The sequence below is a fragment of the Cololabis saira genome, chromosome 20 (assembly GCF_033807715.1).
Source record: "Cololabis saira isolate AMF1-May2022 chromosome 20, fColSai1.1, whole genome shotgun sequence".
NCBI classification, from domain to species: domain Eukaryota; kingdom Metazoa; phylum Chordata; class Actinopteri; order Beloniformes; family Belonidae; genus Cololabis; species Cololabis saira.
Window position 1 is genome coordinate 38,993,590 of NC_084606.1, and position 17,123 is coordinate 39,010,712.

General features: G+C 49.0%; 1 protein-coding gene across 12 annotated transcripts in view; it reads right to left on the reverse strand.

Moving 5' to 3' along the window:
- The window catches only part of LOC133420253 (calcium/calmodulin-dependent protein kinase type II subunit delta), a 127,225-nt gene that overhangs the window by 22,307 nt on the left and 87,795 nt on the right, over positions 1–17,123 (reverse strand). For 6 of the 12 annotated variants that reach the window (XM_061709897.1, XM_061709893.1, XM_061709888.1 and 3 more), the window contains exons 7-13: positions 12,906–13,008; positions 11,375–11,458; positions 10,722–10,816; positions 9,888–10,010; positions 9,682–9,765; positions 7,770–7,812; positions 469–506 (exon numbers count right to left, since the gene is read on the reverse strand). In XM_061709897.1, coding sequence (XP_061565881.1) covers positions 469–506; positions 7,770–7,812; positions 9,682–9,765; positions 9,888–10,010; positions 10,722–10,816; positions 11,375–11,458; positions 12,906–13,008 — 570 coding nt within the window. Of the gene's footprint in view, positions 1–468; positions 510–7,769; positions 7,813–9,681; positions 9,766–9,887; positions 10,011–10,721; positions 10,817–11,374; positions 11,459–12,905; positions 13,009–17,123 lie in introns of all 12 variants that reach the window. The other 6 variants (XM_061709895.1, XM_061709891.1, XM_061709886.1 and 3 more) reach the window with 1 other exon arrangement.

Consider the following 17,123-nt stretch of genomic DNA (forward strand, 5'->3'; position numbering starts at 1 on the left):
ATAATCTGACGATAAAGCCGAGGAGGAAGTTCAGGTCTGGCTCATCAGCATCATGAACAGGCGTGAAATTAAATATCAGATTCAGAAGCAGAATGCACGCACACACACACACACACACACACACACACACACACACACACACACACACACACACACACACACACACACACACACACACACACACACACACACACACACACACACACACACACACACACACACACACACACACACACACACACACAGAGCAAAGTGGGACTGATGCTGGGACACACCCTGTTCTAACCAGCCAAATAAACTATTTTACTGGGAAAAGCCAATAGTCTATTTTTAATCCATGTCCTTGACAATACCTGGTTATTCAAATAACAACACAGCAGGTGCAGTCGAACAGTATGAAAAGCCACAGAAAGACACGTAGAAGAGAGGAGAAGCCGGAGAGGGAAGACTGAGTGAAGGTGAACTTACTTTGACACCATCTGGTTTTTTGTTCAGCAGGCTCTTGGCTGCTGTAGAGACAAAGATAACAATGCCAGGGAATCAGTGGCCAGCTGGATTTAACAATCACACACACACAAGCAGGCACGTGGCAGGTTTATTCAAGGCAGCCCAATTACCATCTGCCTCAAAGTGGGCCCTGCTAGAGTCGGAAGCGGTGGAGGAAAATGCAAATCAAGTGAGGAGTTGCAACAAGACTCAGAACCATTAGGGTCGACTGATTTCCATGCTTTTATTCTCTCAGTCCACAGAGCTCAGGTTCAGCTGCAATCATGTGAGAGCTGAGGGTTTCCTCAGGTACCCATGGTCCATAAAGGACCAGCAGATGTTCAGCTGACGTACGGGGACAGACAGACAGACACGGAGCAGATGATTGGGGAGGAAACGGGAGGCTCGTGCATCCTCTGCAGCCGTGCAGGGAGTGGAAGACCTTCCACGTTTGCAAGCTTTGCAGTGACATGCCGTCTGGTGGCCGTATGAGAGGAAAAATGTTTCCGAGGACAAATACAAGCACATTCAGGCATCAGTGGGGTCTTCTGCAGCCCCTCTACATTCAGGGATCCATCCATTTTACACCACTTATCCGTTTCCGGGTCGCGGGGGCAGTAGTCTTAACAGAGATGCCCAGACTTCACCCGAGACTCTTCCTCCGGCTCTTCCTCCGGCTCTTCCTACGGCTCTTCCTCCGGCTCTTCCTCCGGCTCTTCCTCCGGCTCTTCCTCCGGCTCTTCCGCCATCTCTTCCGCCAGCTCTTCCGCCAGCTCTTCCTCCAGCTCTTCCTCCAGCTCTTCCTCCAGCTCTTCCTGCAGCTCTTCCAGCAGCTCTTCCAGCAGCTCTTCCTGCAGCTCTTCCTCCAGCTCTTCCGAGGGGAGTCCGAGACGTTCCCAGACATAGTCTCTCCAGCGTGTCCTGGGTCTTCCCCGGGGTCTCCTCCCGGAGGGACATGCCTTGAACACCTCCCTAGGGAGGAGGGACATGCCCAGCTCCCTCGGGCGGAGGGACATGCCTGGAACACCTCCCTAGGGAGGAGGGACATGCCTGGAACACCTCCCTAGGGAGGAGGGACATGCCCAGCTCCCTGGGGAGGAGGGACATGGCTGGAACACCTCCCTAGGGAGGAGGGACATGCCTGGAACACCTCTCTAGGGAGGCGTCCAGGAGGATCCGGTACAGATGCCCAAGCCACCTCAACTGACTCCTCTCAATGTGAAGGAGCAGCGGCTCGACTCCGAGCTCTTCCCGGGTGACCGAACTCCTCACCCTATCTCTAAGGGAGCATCCAGCCACCCTGGGGAGGAAACTCATCTCTAAGGGAGCGTCCAGCCACCCTGCGGAGGAAACTCATCTCGGCTGCTTGTATCCACGATCTTGTCCTTTCGGTCACTACCCAAAGTTCATGACCATAGGTGAGGGTAGGGGCGTAGATTGACCGGTAAATCGAGAGCTTCACCTTTCGACTTAGCTCCTTCTTCACCACGATGGTCTGGTACATCGACCGCATAACTGCGGACGCTGCACCGATCCGTCTGTAAATCTCCCGCTCCATCGTTCCCTCACTCGTGAACAAGACCCCGAGATACTTGAACTCCTCCACCTGAGGCAGGACTTCTCCCCCCACCCGGAGAAGGCACACCACCCTCTCCCGGTGGAGCTCCCCAGGAACGCTCCTCTGGAATGCTCCCCAGGAACGCTCCCCTGGAACGCTCACCGTGAACGCTCCCCGTGAACGCTCCCCTGGAACGCTCCCCTGGAACGCTCCCCATGAACGCTCCCCTGGAACGCTCCCCTGGAACGCTCCCCATGAACGCTCCCCTGGAACGCTCCCTGTGAACGCTCCCCGTGAACGCTCCCCTGGAACGCTCGCCTAGAACGCTCCCCTGGAACGCTCGCCTAGAACGCTCCCCTGGAACGATCCCTGTGAACGCTCCCCTAGAACGCTCCCCTGGAGCGATCCCTGTGAACGCTCCCCTAGAACGCTCCCCTGGAACGCTCCCCTAGAACGCTCCCCTGGAACGCTCGCCTAGAACGCTCCCCGTGAACGCTCCCCGTGCACGCTCCCCGTGAACGCTCCCCTGGAACGCTCCCCTGGAACGCTCCCCATGAACGCTCCCCGTGAACGATCCCCGTGAACGATCCCCGTGAGAGCTCCCCAGGAACGCTCCCCGTAAACGCTCCCCGTAAACGCTCCCCTGGAACTCTCCCCATGAACGCTCCCCGTGAACGCTCCTCTGGAACGCTCCTCTGGAACGCTCCCCAGGAACGCTCCCCTGGAACGCTCACCGTGAACGCTCCCCTGGAACGCTCCCCTGGAACGCTCACCGTGAACGCTCCCCTGGAACGCTCCCCTGGAACGCTCACCGTGAACGCTCCCCTGGAACGCTCCCCTGGAACGCTCCCCTGGAACGCTCACCGTGAACGCTCCCCTGGAACGCTCCCCTGGAACGCTCCCCTGGAACGCTCCCCTGGAACGCTCCCTGTGAATGCTCCCCTGGAACGCTCGCCTAGAACGCTCGCCTAGAACGCTCCCCTGGAACGCTCCCCTGGAACGCTCCCCTGGAACGCTCGCCTAGAACGCTCCCCTGGAACGCTCCCCTGGAACGCTCCCCGTAAACGCTCCCCGTGAACGCTCCCCGTGCACGCTCCCCGTGAACGCTCCCCTGGAACGCTCCCCTGGAACGCTCCCCATGAACGCTCCCCGTGAACGATCCCCGTGAACGATCCCCGTGAGAGCTCCCCAGGAACGCTCCCCGTAAACGCTCCCCGTAAACGCTCCCCTGGAACTCTCCCCATGAACGCTCCCCGTGAACGCTCCTCTGGAACGCTCCTCTGGAACGCTCCCCAGGAACGCTCCCCTGGAACGCTCACCGTGAACGCTCCCCTGGAACGCTCCCCTGGAACGCTCACCGTGAACGCTCCCCTGGAACGCTCCCCTGGAACGCTCACCGTGAACGCTCCCCTGGAACGCTCCCCTGGAACGCTCCCCTGGAACGCTCACCGTGAACGCTCCCCTGGAACGCTCCCCTGGAACGCTCCCCTGGAACGCTCCCCTGGAACGCTCCCTGTGAATGCTCCCCTGGAACGCTCGCCTAGAACGCTCGCCTAGAACGCTCCCCTGGAACGCTCCCCTGGAACGCTCGCCTAGAACGCTCCCCTGGAACGCTCCCCTGGAACGCTCCCCGTAAACGCTCCCCGTAAACGCTCCCCTGGAACGCTCCCCGTGAACGCTCCCCGTGAACGCTCCCCGTGAACGCTCCCCGTAAACGCTCCCCGTGAACGCTCGCCTAGAACGCTCCCCTGGAACGCTCCCCTGGAACGCTTCCCGTGAACACTGCCCTGGAACGATCCCTGTGAACGATCCCTGTGAACGCTCCCCTGCTGGCCTAGAACGCTCCCCTGGAACGCTCCCCTAGAACGCTCCCCTGGAACGCTCCCCTGGAACGCTCCCCTGGAACGCTCCCCGTGAACGCTCCCCGTGAACGCTCCCCGTGAACGCTCGCCTAGAACGCTCCCCTGGAACGCTTCCCGTGAACACTGCCCTGGAACGATCCCTGTGAACGATCCCTGTGAACGCTCCCCTGCTGGCCTAGAACGCTCCCCTGGAACGCTCCCCTAGAACGCTCCCCTGGAACGCTCCCCTGGAACGCTCCCCATGAACGCTCCCCTAGAACGCTCCCGTGAACGTTCCCCTGGAACGCTCCCGTGGAACGCTCCCGTGGAACGCTCCCCGTGAACACTACCGTGAACGCTCCCCGTGAACGCTCCCCGTGAACGCTCCCCTGGAACGCTCCCCTGGAACGTACCTGATTGGAGAACGACTGGAGAGGAACAGCAAAGCTCACAGGTACATGCATACATCATGTGATGAGACATGCTGATGTTAGGACCACTGACTTCCAACATCGTCGTTATCTGATCACTAAAATGCAACATCGGTGCTCACAGCGCGACCACCTGCTGATTTACTGACCCACGCATTACTGACGCAATAAACGTACAATCGTTTTTTTACTACAAGGAACTCGTCTTTTTCTCTAATACGGCAAATTAAATAATGTCACATGAAAGCTCTGAAGCAATTATTGGACATGGCATGCCTTCAAAAGCAGACACTGCACACAAGCTCCTGCAGTGCTGAGGACTCTTACCTTACAGGAGCGTTAGCGGACAAGAGGGGGGGAGAAGAGCAGAAATAAACACTGAAGACTCCGGACTAATACAGGATCAATCAATAAAGTCTTTGGGGTTCACAGTTTATAGGTTTCAACAACACCCAAAGTATTTGACACTAAAATAATGTTTGAAGGATTAAACTGACTTTTGTCTTGAAATGGGAACATAAAGTATAATTAAAGCTGCAAGCAGCGATGAACGGGCCCTCGCACTCACGGCCACCGCCCCCCCCATAAGCATATCAGAAACGACACCACCCACGACTTCCTATGTCAAACCATTCAAAAGATATAGCAGAAAAAGGGACAACCAATCAGAAGAAGGGGCGGGGCTAATTCAGGCCAATGAAGGCCAAGGACTCCATACAGAATCTGATGACACCACCCATGACTCTCTATGTCAAACCATTCAAAAGTTACAGCAGAAAATCGGGACAACCAATCAGAAGAAAGGGCGGGGTTAATTTTCACCAATTATGGTAAAGGACTCAATACCGAGTCCCATGACACCACCTACGACTCTCTATGTCAAAACATTCAAATGTTATAGCAGGAAATAGGGACAACCAATCGGAAGAAGGGGCGGGGTTAATTTTCACCAATTATGGTAAAGGACTCAATACCGAGTCCCATGACACCACCCACGACTCTTTATGTCAAACCATTCAAAAGTTATGGCAGAGAATAGTATTCTAGGGGGCGCTGTTGAGCCGTTAGGCAACGCCCATTAATGCAAACCATGAAATATCAAATTTATCGCCAAGTCTGTCTTGCATGCCAAATTTGGTGACTTTTGGAGAACTATCAAATATGGACCAATCAGATTTCAAAATGGCCGACTTCCTGTTCGGTTTCGGCCATGGCTCCAAGAGACTTTTCTTTAAGTTGTGCCATGATACAGGTGTGTAGCGATTTTCGTGCATGTACGTCAAACCGTATTGTAGGGCTTGAGGTACAAAGTTTTCCGGGGGGCGCTGTTGAGCCATTTTGCCACGCCCATTAATGCAAACCATGAAATATCAAATTTATCGCCAGGCCTGGCTTGCATGCCAATTTTGGTGCCTTTTGGGGAACTATCAAATATGGACCAATCAGATGAAGGGGGGGCACGCTTTTTGGCGTCTAGCGTCGCCACGGTAACACTTTTGAAAGAGAAAAGTAATGCGTGTAGTCGCAGGATGGAGGCGCACATTTGTACGTATAACACATCTGGGTTCACGATACGGTTCGGGCCGTATTAATTCTCGAAGGAATGGCATAAATTGCTCCAAAATTACGTGATTAATTCAGAATGTTCAAAATGGCCGACTTCCTGTTCGGTTTCGGCCATGGCGCCAAGAGACTTTTCTTTAAGTTGCGACATGATACAGGTGTGTACCGATTTTCGTTCATGTACGTCACACCGTATTCTGGGGCTTGAGGCGCAAAGTTTTTTCGGTCTGAACCAACCAGATGAAGGGTGGGCGCGCTTTTTGGCGTCTAGCGTCGCCACGGTAACGCTTTTGAAAGAGAAAAGTAATGCGTGTTGTCGCAGGATGAAGACGCACATTTTGATGTATAACACACCTGGGGGCACGTTACGGTTCGGGCCGTATTAACTGCCGAAGGAATGGTATAAATTGCGCCAAAGTGACACGATTAATTCAAAATGGCCGACTTCCTGTTCGGTTTCTCGACATGACGCCCAGAGACTTTTCTTTAAGTTGCGACATGATACAGGTGTGTACCGATTTTCGTGCATGTACGACAAACCGCATTGTGGGGCTTGAGGCACAAAGTTTTCAAGGGGGCGCTGTTGAGCCATTAGGCCACGCCCATTAATGCAAACCCTTAAATATAAAATTTTTCGCCAGGCCTGACTTGCATGCAAAATTTGGTGACTTTTTGGGCACGTTTAGGGGGGCAAAAAGGCCTTCCTTTTGTCAGAACAATAAGAAGAAGAAGAAGAATAATTCCTGCAATTACAATAGGGCCTTCGCACTGCAAGTGCTCGGGCCCTAATAAAAGGACCTTTAACCTTTAACCCTTGTACTGTCTTTGGGTCAAAATGACCTCATTCTCCTGTCCTTCTTTCCTCCTGCTCTCTCCTTCTTTCTCCCTTCCTCTTTTCTCCCTTCCTTCCTTCTTTACTCCTTTCCTTCTTTCTATTCTCCCTTCCTTCCTCCCTTCCTTCCTTCTTTTCTATCTTCCTTCTTTTTTCCCTTCTTTCCTTCGTTCCTTCTTTTCTCCCTTCATTCCTTCTTTCCTCCCTTCCTCCCTTCCTTCCTTCCTTCCTTCCTTCCTTCCTTCCTTCCTTCCTTCCTTCCTTCCTTCCTTCCTTCCTTCCTTCCTTCCTTCCTTCCTTCCTTCCTTCCTTCCTCCTTTTCTCCCTTCCTTCCTTCTTTCCTCCCTTCTTTCCTCCTTTTCTCCTTTCCTCCCTTCCTTCCTTCTTTCCTCCTTTTCTTTCTTCCTTCCTTCTTTTTTCCTCCCTTCCTCCTTCCTCCTTCCTTGACCCAAAGACAGCACAAGCCTTTAGTGGCAGGTCTTTCGTCACTGGCTAGGACCTAAATCCCAGTTTTCTATTGATAACTTTTCATTGGCCATTTTCACATGTTCTTCGGAGGAGTTTAAATGCCACTCCGTTTACGAAATATGATTATAAAGCCATCTGACAGGACAAAATATTAAGAAATCAGTAGAAATAGGAAGAACTTTAATGCTCAAGATACCAGCTGAAGTGCCCCCTGCTGGCCACGTTTTTCTTCCTCCCAGTGAACCGATGCAAGTCGCTCAAATTAGACTTTTTCTCGAAATTGTGCATAATGAAAAAAAAAAATCTTCCTCCTCTAAAATATTATTTTTCTCCTGCCTGGCCCTGATACTCTTCCGTAAAAATAGCGGTACGCAGTAAGACTGAACTAAGTGTGAATGTCCCGCCCTTTAACTGCAGCTGCAGACCGGAGGTTCTGGACGTTTGTGGTCTCCGTCTGCACGGCTCTGCAGGCCCGAGGAGAGACGCCGCACACGGACAGAGCTGAAAGGAAAACCTGCCCTGACATGTGGGACTGCCTTGAAAAGAGAATCAACATCGCTCGCCTCGACGACGAGCCGGTCCAGTCTTACCTGAAAAGTTGCGAGTGGCGAGCATCGTAGTCAAGATGGCACCCTGAGGAGAGAAATAAAAAGAGTATATGCCACTAAATTCCTGGGGGTCCATATTGATGACTCTCTCAATTTTAAATGTCATATTGACCATTTTTTAAACAAACTGTCCAAGTATTTTGGTTTGTTCTACAAGATCAGACACTTTTTTTCCTCTGTCCGCCCTTCTGACGTTGTACTAAACTTTCTTTCAACCTCATCTCAACTACTGCAATGTGATATGGTGCAACACCTTCACAAGCCATCTTAAAAAACTAGTATCTTTGCAAAAGAAAGTCATACGGGCCCTGTCTTGGTCAGAGATAAATTCCCCCACCCGCCCTCTATTTCACCGCTTTGAGTTGCTAAGACTGGCTGAGCTAAACCATTATCATAATGCTTGTCTTATGTTTCAAATGGTCAACAGGCTCAACCCTAGACTTAGTAGTCTTGTGCCAATCTCCAGTCCTCAGCACACATACCAGTACTACCAGTACTACCAGTACCTACCAAACAAGAATCAAACCACTCATATTAGGGAAATGTGGCCGACATGTGCGCGCCAGTATGAGTGTTGTTTGCAGGGGCCGCAGATTTGGAATAGGATTGATGATGAAGACAACTAAAAAATGAGCTTTTACTAACCTATATATAATATAAAAATGCTTCTTCATGGACTGCTGGGACGTATGTGTGTGATTGTATGTGTATGTAATGTTAAGTATGTATGTTAAGTGTTTTTTTGTGTATTTTGTATGCATTTATCCATCACCATCTCTTTACAGATGGTAACTGCCTATACCATTGACTGTACCCTCACCCTTATATGAACTATGGGTCCCCACCTAAAAGCTTTCCTAGCTTCCTTGGGGGACCCATTCACTCTACCCAGTACTGGAGTTGTAAAAAACAATAAGGGGGGATGGTGGATTTTATCATATGGGGACAGATAATTTGTGCTGATTACAAATAATATAATATATTACAAATAATAGCAGTGACCAAAACAGCTGCAGAAATACTGCAGGAATGACATAGCAGCAGTTAAATGCAGCCTTCTGTAAGCTTTAAATATCCACTGGGCTTACATCAAATACATCAAAACACAACAATAAAAAACACTTTTCTGAACTTATCAATATGACTCTGTTCATTACAGGATAAGTTAAATGGATCACTGCAAAAACTCACAATCTTAACAAGAATATTTGTCTTATTTCTAGTTAAAATGTCTCATTTTAGTAAAAGAAATCTCATTACACTTAAAACAAGACTCATCACTGGAAAAAACAACAATTTCCACCTTTTTCAAGTAGATTTTCACTTGAAATAAGTAGAAAAATCTGCCAGTGGAACAAGATTTTTGTGCTTGTAATAAGAAGTTAAATCTTGTCCCACTGGCAGATTTTCCTACTTATTTCAAGTGAAAATTTACTTGAAACAGGTGAAAATTGTCAAATAAGTTATTTTTCTGGTGTTATTTTTCTGGTGATGACTCTAAATGTTGAAATAGCAGTAAAACCACATTCATTGATGAAATGACATAAGGGATGGAAAGGAGGGATGGAGGTTTTACAGGGGGAATGATTTGGACCGTTTTTATTTCAGGGGGGATGATTTGGACCGTTTTTATTTCAGGGGGGGATGATTTGGACCGTTTTTATTTCAGGGGGGATGCCATTCCCCCTCATCCCCCCTCAATTTGAGTACTGACTCTACCCACTTAATTGGATTGTATTATTGTAACTATTATTATGGTATTGTGAATAAATTCAAACTTCAAACAGAAGGGGGATAATCGGGGAGAAACACGGCCTTTCCTTTACTCTGCTGGAGGACCCAGGACCAGACATTCATGGTTTATTCAGGAGAAATGTCAGAACAACTATCTGACCTTGAGTTTCCTCCGAGCGTTGAACTTCTTCAGGCACTCCACCGTCTCCTGCCGGTGCATCATGGAGGCCACCGTGGAGCGTTGCTGTGGACGGAGGCAGAGGTTTAGCCGTGCGGCTTAGGAAGCCTGCGCTGGTGCTAACGGAGCCGCGGCTGAATCTTTATCTGGTGATAACAGCCACGGCTGGAGGTTTACGGGCCACGTACGCAGATCCAGGGGTGCTTGAGGGCGTCGGTGGCCGTCACTCTCTTGGCAGGGTTGATGGTCAGCATCTTATTGATCAGGTCTTTGGCCTCGGGTGTCACCGTGTCCCACTCTGGAGACGGAAACTGTCCGAGCAGAGACAGAACCAGTTAGCATTCACACAACAGCGCTATATGCAAGATTTACACTTTAAAACGTCTACAAATCCACCTGTGACTGTTTCCATGCATCGATAACCCTTTTAAAACCTGAATATTGGCAATAACCCAAATTTGCACGGCCATGTAAACACCAATAACCCCTTTGAATAACCTGAATTTGCTCATATTCAGGTTTTTAAAAACCTGAATATGAGCCCTGGGTTACTCCTTTTAAAACCTGAATATTGGGTCATGTGAACACCAAACGGAATATCCCCATCAAACGGAACAGGAATTAGTTTTCTGCACATGCTCTGTTCACAAGGAATCCTGGTCTTTTGAGTCCAGGAAGTTCTTATAAACACGGAGAAACCAAGACCAGGAGGAGACTAATCACTTCATAAATGTAATAAAGGATATGAACATTTCTGCATTTGTAGACGGTAGAAAGTACCGGGATAGAAGATTTACAAGAAGGAGGGAGAAAAGTTGCCCGAAGCAGCATTTGTTTTGAATTTGGATCCAGGAAGAAGAAGCAGAAATGACGGGAATTGCGTCATCACATTCTCCGTGCGTCGCTGGTTTGATCCAGATATCCTGAATGATTAATTACCATGTAAACGGAATATTCAGAATGTTTCAGTAACCGGAATATTAGCAATAACCCGGATTTTGAGTGCATATAAATCAACTCACGTCGTAAGCTCCAGCTTTGATCTGCTGGTAGAGTCTGTGCTGGTCCTCGTCCCAGAAGGGAGGGTAGCCCACCAGGAGGATGTAGAGGATCACACCTGCACACACACACACACAGTATACACACACATATTTATATATATATATATATATATATATATATATATATATATATATATATATATATATATATATATATATATATATATATATATATATATATATATATATACACACACACACACACACACACACACGTGTACTGCACTATCAGTGGACCTGTCATTGCACTTCATCTAACAGTGGACCTCTGTTTCTGGTCATTAAAAAAAAAAAAAATAGGATAGAAAATTTACTTTTAAGGCCTTTTACCATAATATTACTGCAAATGTGATTTTTTATTTTTTTTAAAGAAATGGCCCAGAAGGGCCTTCAATCCTTGAGCGATGTCTACCTATCAAAGAGTGGACCTCCATAAACTGCAGAGGAACTGTCTGTACTCATTATTCACCTAATGATGTTTGTTTACTACAAAGACTTTATTTGATTCTTTCAAAAATGGATAATTTCACTTTAATGTTCTAACGGGGGTCTGAATAGTTCTAACGGGGGTCTGAATAGTTCTAACGGGGGTCTCGTTCTAACAGAGTTCTTACCGCAGGCCCACATGTCCACAGGTTTGCCATAAGGATCCTTCCTCAGCACCTCTGGAGACAAGTACCCTGGAGTCCCAGCGAAACCTGGGACCGACACACAAACCCGACATTAGAAGCTGGTTAGGACCAGAGACTTCAGCAGTTCAGGAGCTGTGAAGTCTCTGGTAGAGTCCAGGTCAGAACCAGAATCAGCTTTAGTTGAAGTTTGAACATTGCCCGACTAGGAATTTGATTCTGGTTATTTCGCTCATTGTACCCAGTACAGTGAGCGAAATACACTAAGACAGTCCTGGGTACTAAGACAGTCCCGGGTACTAAGACAGTCCTGGGTACTAAGACAGTCCTGGGTACTAAGACAGTCCTGGGCACTAAGTCAGTCCTGGGTACTAAGTCAGTCCTGGGTACTAAGTCAGTCCTGGGTAGTAAGACAGTCCTGGGTACTAAGTCAGTCCTGGGTAGTAAGACAGTCCTGGGTACTAAGTCAGTCCTGGGTACTAAGACAGTCCTGGGTAGTAAGACAGTCCTGGGTACTAAGTCAGTCCTGGGTACTAAGACAGTCCTGGGTACTAAGACAGTCCTGGGTACTAAGACAGTCCTGGGTACTAAGACAGTCCTGGGTACTAAGACAGTCCTGGGCACTAAGACAGTCCTGGGTACTAAGTCAGTCCTGGGTACTAAGTCAGTCCTGGGTACTAAGTCAGTCCTGGGTACTAAGTCAGTCCTGGGTACTAAGTCAGTCCTGGGTACTAAGACAGTCCTGGGCACTAAGACAGTCCTGGGTACTAAGACAGTCCTGGGCGTTGCTCCCTCTACCAACCCCGGGATCCTGCACTGAGCTCAGGTCTCCTCCTTAACCCTCGTGCTGTCTTCGGGTCAAGGAAGGAAGAAAATAAGGAAGGAAGGAAGAAAGGAAGGGAGAAAAGCAGGAAGGAAGGAACGAAGGGAGGAAAGAAGGAAGGGAGAAAAGAAGGAAGGGAAAAAGAAGGAAGGAAGGAAAGAAGGGAAAAAAGAAGGAAGGAAGGAAAGAAGGGAGGAAAGAAGGAAGGAAGGGAGAAAAGAAGGAAGGAAAGGAAAAAAGAAGGAAGGAGGGGAAAAAAGAAGGAAGGAAGGAAAGGAGGGAGAAAAGAAGGAAGGACGGAAAGAAGGGGGGAAAGAAGGAAGGAAAGAAGGGAAAAAAGAAGGAAGGGAGGAAGGAAGGAAGGAAGAAAGGAAGGGAGGAAAGAAGGAAGGAAGGAAGGGAAAAAAGAATGAATGAATGAAGGAAGGAAGGAAGGAAGAAAAGAGGAAGGGAGAAGGATGGAGAGAGCAGAAGGAAAGAAGGAACAGGAGAATTAGGTCATTTTGACCCGAAGACAGTACCAGGGTTAACCTGAGGAGTGAGCAGCTTCTTTCCACCAGACAGGGTGGGGTTTCTCTGGCCGGACGTAGCGCGTGGAAGGATCACGTTATTCCGGCTAGATCCAGAAGAAACACTTCTAATGTCACAGTTCACTCACAAAAGCAGGTTAAAGCAAGAGGTGGGTGTTCTTACCAAACCATGCCTGCTGGTCCCCCTGCACCTCGATGGCCAGGCCGAAGTCCGCCAGCTTCACGGCCGCCCCCTTCAACTTGCTGGCTAGAAGCAGATTCTCTGGCTTTGATGGAGGAAACACAAACACAGGAGCTTCATCACTGCATGCCGGTACAGAGACACAGATGGAAGGCAAACATGGCCGAGGTGCAGGCTGTAGCCGCCCGGCTGCCTGTGGCTACGGCAAACGCGAGACGTGGAGATCTGGGGACTGCTCAATAGGGCTTGGTCGCCAAGTTCCATTCTGGGACGCGGCGGCCATGTTGGCAGCCTCGTGAGTGTAAACAAACAGCAGTGTAGTAGCAGTGTGGTAGCACCAAGTGAACAGACGGATTGCAAAATTTGCTGGAATTTACCGGGATACTTTAAACAAGGAAGCCAGGGACCGGCATATGAAGAAAATAATGATTATTAACGGTTTGGATCCATATGAAATCCCTACTAAAGAATGGAGCTCCGACGAGGAAAATTGAAAAGTTAAACCATTAGCGATCTTTTCCCCACGTCTGTCATGTGTGCAGCTGTTGCACCCCACAACACAGCACCGGGTTACCATGGTTTACAGAATAATGGAAAGTAACCATTACAAGTGAAACACAACGAAGAGGGAGCACGTCTGTACACAGTGGTCCGAAGAGCAGCTCAGGTAGCATCCAACATGGCGGCTCTGCCAAGTGATGACGTCAAGACGACCAAGCCCTAGAGGTGAATGGGTGTCTGCTGGGTGGGGGCCCATCTGGGTCAGGCCTAAACAGGCACCCACCCACGGGGAGCACCATGCTGACGGAGGAGGGAGAGGCGCAGGCAGCCGACATGGCGCTACACCACGCTATCATTAACGTAGCATAGCGGCACGCTGAAAAGCTGAGCACAGGAAATAAAGGACTGGTTCCCCTGAACGGAAGAGGAAGTAGCAGCCATGGGCTGTTCGCCATCAGCACGTGTGAGAGGAACTCAGGTTTGCTTGCAGGTACGTAGCATTCAGGTGTGTGTTGACACAATGCCAAGGAGGAACGACATCAGTGATGATCCTTAGAGAAGCTACCTCTGATGCATATCCGTCTGGGAAGGATTACTAGGATTTTATTAAGGGTGCTTTCAGACCTTTGGCCCATTTGTTTTGTTCCGATTCAGGGGCTAAATTGATACAGTTGTTTTGTTTTTCGTTTGTGGTGTTTGTGTTCACAAGGCAACCGTCTGTAGCGGTTCAAAGCTGTTAACAAATGCCATGAGAACCAACTGTTCTCTCATTGGTCAGAAATGAACGTGGAAGGAGTTTCCTCTTCCGTGCCCCGGGAAAAACAACAACTATGGAGCATCGTAAACGAGTTATGAGTGAGTTGTGTCAGTTGCTGTGTGGATTCTGTTCTCACTGCAAACGAACCGCTCCAGGTCTGGAATGGAAGCGAGCCGAGACCACCTCTCCCAGGAGATCTCCTAGGACTCTCTCCAGACTGAAGTGCAGCAAGAGTTACTCTAATACAACTGCTGATGACTTCCCCTCTTGGTGTTAAGTTAACACAACTGAACATTCAAGATCAGTAAATTGATGAAATGTCTGATTTGATGGAGGTCTGCAGATCACGGAGGGCTGATGATCAGATGTGGAAGCAGCGAGGGGAGGCCACACGCTGCTGCCACTGTCTTCTCAAGCAACGGCACAGAAGGATGTTAGACAATCAAAAGGAAATCTGATTCTTTTTAAAGAGAGCGAGAGAGAGTGATTAAAAGAACATCAGATGAAAGTTTAAAACAAAAATAGAAGACGGAGCTACAAGAGTGATCCACGACTGCTGAAAGATTATATGTGACGATTTCTCATCATCTTCTTCTCATTTTTGTGACAAAGGAAGGACGGACCATTTTGATTAACAAGTCCCAAGATTGAGTTTGTGATGACCTGCATCAGCTGTCCTCGTGTTACTGAGCAGAAACACACCCTGCTGACTTTGGTATGTTTCAGAGATCAGAACCGGTAAATGCTTCTGGACCTGAGCGCTGCATTTGATACTGTGGTTGATACCATAAAATCCTCCTCCAGAGCCTTAAAACCTACACCATGGTCACACACACAGCACTGAAGTGGTTCACCTCCTACCTGACCAACCGCTACTACCATGTCTCCCTGGGAGGTGCCAGGTCTGACGACACTGAGGTGACATGTGGTGTGCCACAGGGGTCAGTGTTGGGCTCCATCCTGTTTTTGATATATCTGCTCCCACTTGGCTACATCATCAGACAACACAACATCAACTTCCACTGTTACGTGGATGACACTCAGGTCTATATCAAAACCCATCCAAATCCCTCTAAAACAGTCTCCTCCCTCAACACCTGCCTGGAGGACATCCGCTCCTGGATGAATAACAACTTCCTCCAACTCAACAGCAGCAAGACGGAGGCCATCATGATCGGTACCTCCCACCAACTCGCCAGTGCTAGCAATGCTGCACTCTTAGTTGACTATGGCAATGCACTTCTCTCCGGTCTACCTGCAAAATCCATCCACTGGCTCCAACTGGTTCAGAACAGCGCTGCAAGATTGCTCACCGGTACCAGAAAGTCAGCACACATAACCCCTGTTCTGGCCGAACTCCACTGGCTCCCGGTCCACTACAGGATCCAGTTCAAGGTCCTCCTGACCTTCAAGGCTCCCGGTCCACTACAGGATCCAGTTCAAGGTCCTCCTGACCTTCAAGGCTCCCAGTCCACTACAGGATCCAGTTCAAGGTCCTCCTCCTGACCTTCAAGGCCATCCATAAAAAAAGCCCCAGCTACCTAAGTGATCTAATCACTATCCATAAACCGGCACGCACCCTTCGCTCCAGCCACGCCACTGTCCTTCATGTCCCCTCTCCACGGCTTGTGACGATGGGACACCGTTCCTTCTCTGCCTATGGAACTCTCTACCTGACTACCTCAGGAATGCACCTTCTGTGGAGTCCTTTAAAACGGGCCTTAAAACACTCTTCTACAATAGGCTTTCCCCTGAACTCTTCCCTTGACCCCTTTTATCCAAATATCTTTTTTTTTCTTATTTAGTAGCTAGGCTTTGTCTTAGTCTCTTAGTCGCGCTCTGAGATCTGTCGCTTCAGGTGAAAAGCGCTATATAATTTGAAATTCTTCTTCTTCTTATTATTATTATTATTATTAAATGGTTATTGGCTCCAGCCAGTTAAAAGTCATCAATCACAGGGCAGTAGCATCAACGATCTGATCAGGTTTATTGGGCTCTTCCCCGTCCCTTGTGAACCTATTCTATGTTATTAGGGATCAACCAGAGAGGGACATTCTCAAAGCCCCCCTGAAAAAAGAAACGGCCCAGCAACCGAACCCCCAGCACTTCTGCAGAGGGGCGGAGATGTTTCCTTGTAGCTGCTACGACCAACGTATTTAAAAAGTCTCATTCCCAGCTTTCACATACATTCTAGGCTACTGGACCCTCCATTCCTCCATCCTCCCTCCCTGAAGAGGAACACTTTACAGCTCTATTTGAAGGACAGTAATGTTGCACTGACAGAACAGCTGAGACTCTATTACTGAAGTCTTAGCATCACTTTAAAACACAGCTCTTTGGCTCCGATGCTGGATGAGTTGCTAAAGTGCTTTTTAATCTACTTTATGATCAATCAGATGGCGCCACATGGATGGACGCCATCCAGTGTGCTTTAATGGCTTTTTCATACATCATTGCTGTTAATTTGTGTCTTTCATAAATCAGAAAACCCTTATGGCATTGCAAAAGCCTTCCAACTGTGACCTCATGTGGCCTTCAGGCCTGCAGAAAAGCTCACAACGGGAACCAGAGTCAAACTACGTCAGTGATGAACACACATGCACATGTCACTAATGGCAACATGCTGGATGCGGTTGGCCACTTCACGTCCAGTTCATATCAAGTTGATCAGGATTTATTCCACCCACTTGCTGCGGTTGTGCAATTATTCTACGGAGAGGTTCATAGAATAAACCCTGAGATCTCTCCTACAGGTGATAGATGTGGGTAGTAACGAGTTAGGCCGAGGACACACCAACCCGACGTCGTCCGCTGTCGGCCGACTGCTGTGTCGCATCGCGTCGGGCTGGGTCGGGCTCAAAAAGAAGCAAAGGACACACCGCAAAGACGACACCCAGCGGTAGTCTGTATTCACTCAAAAACAAGGGAAAACCGGAAGCTCT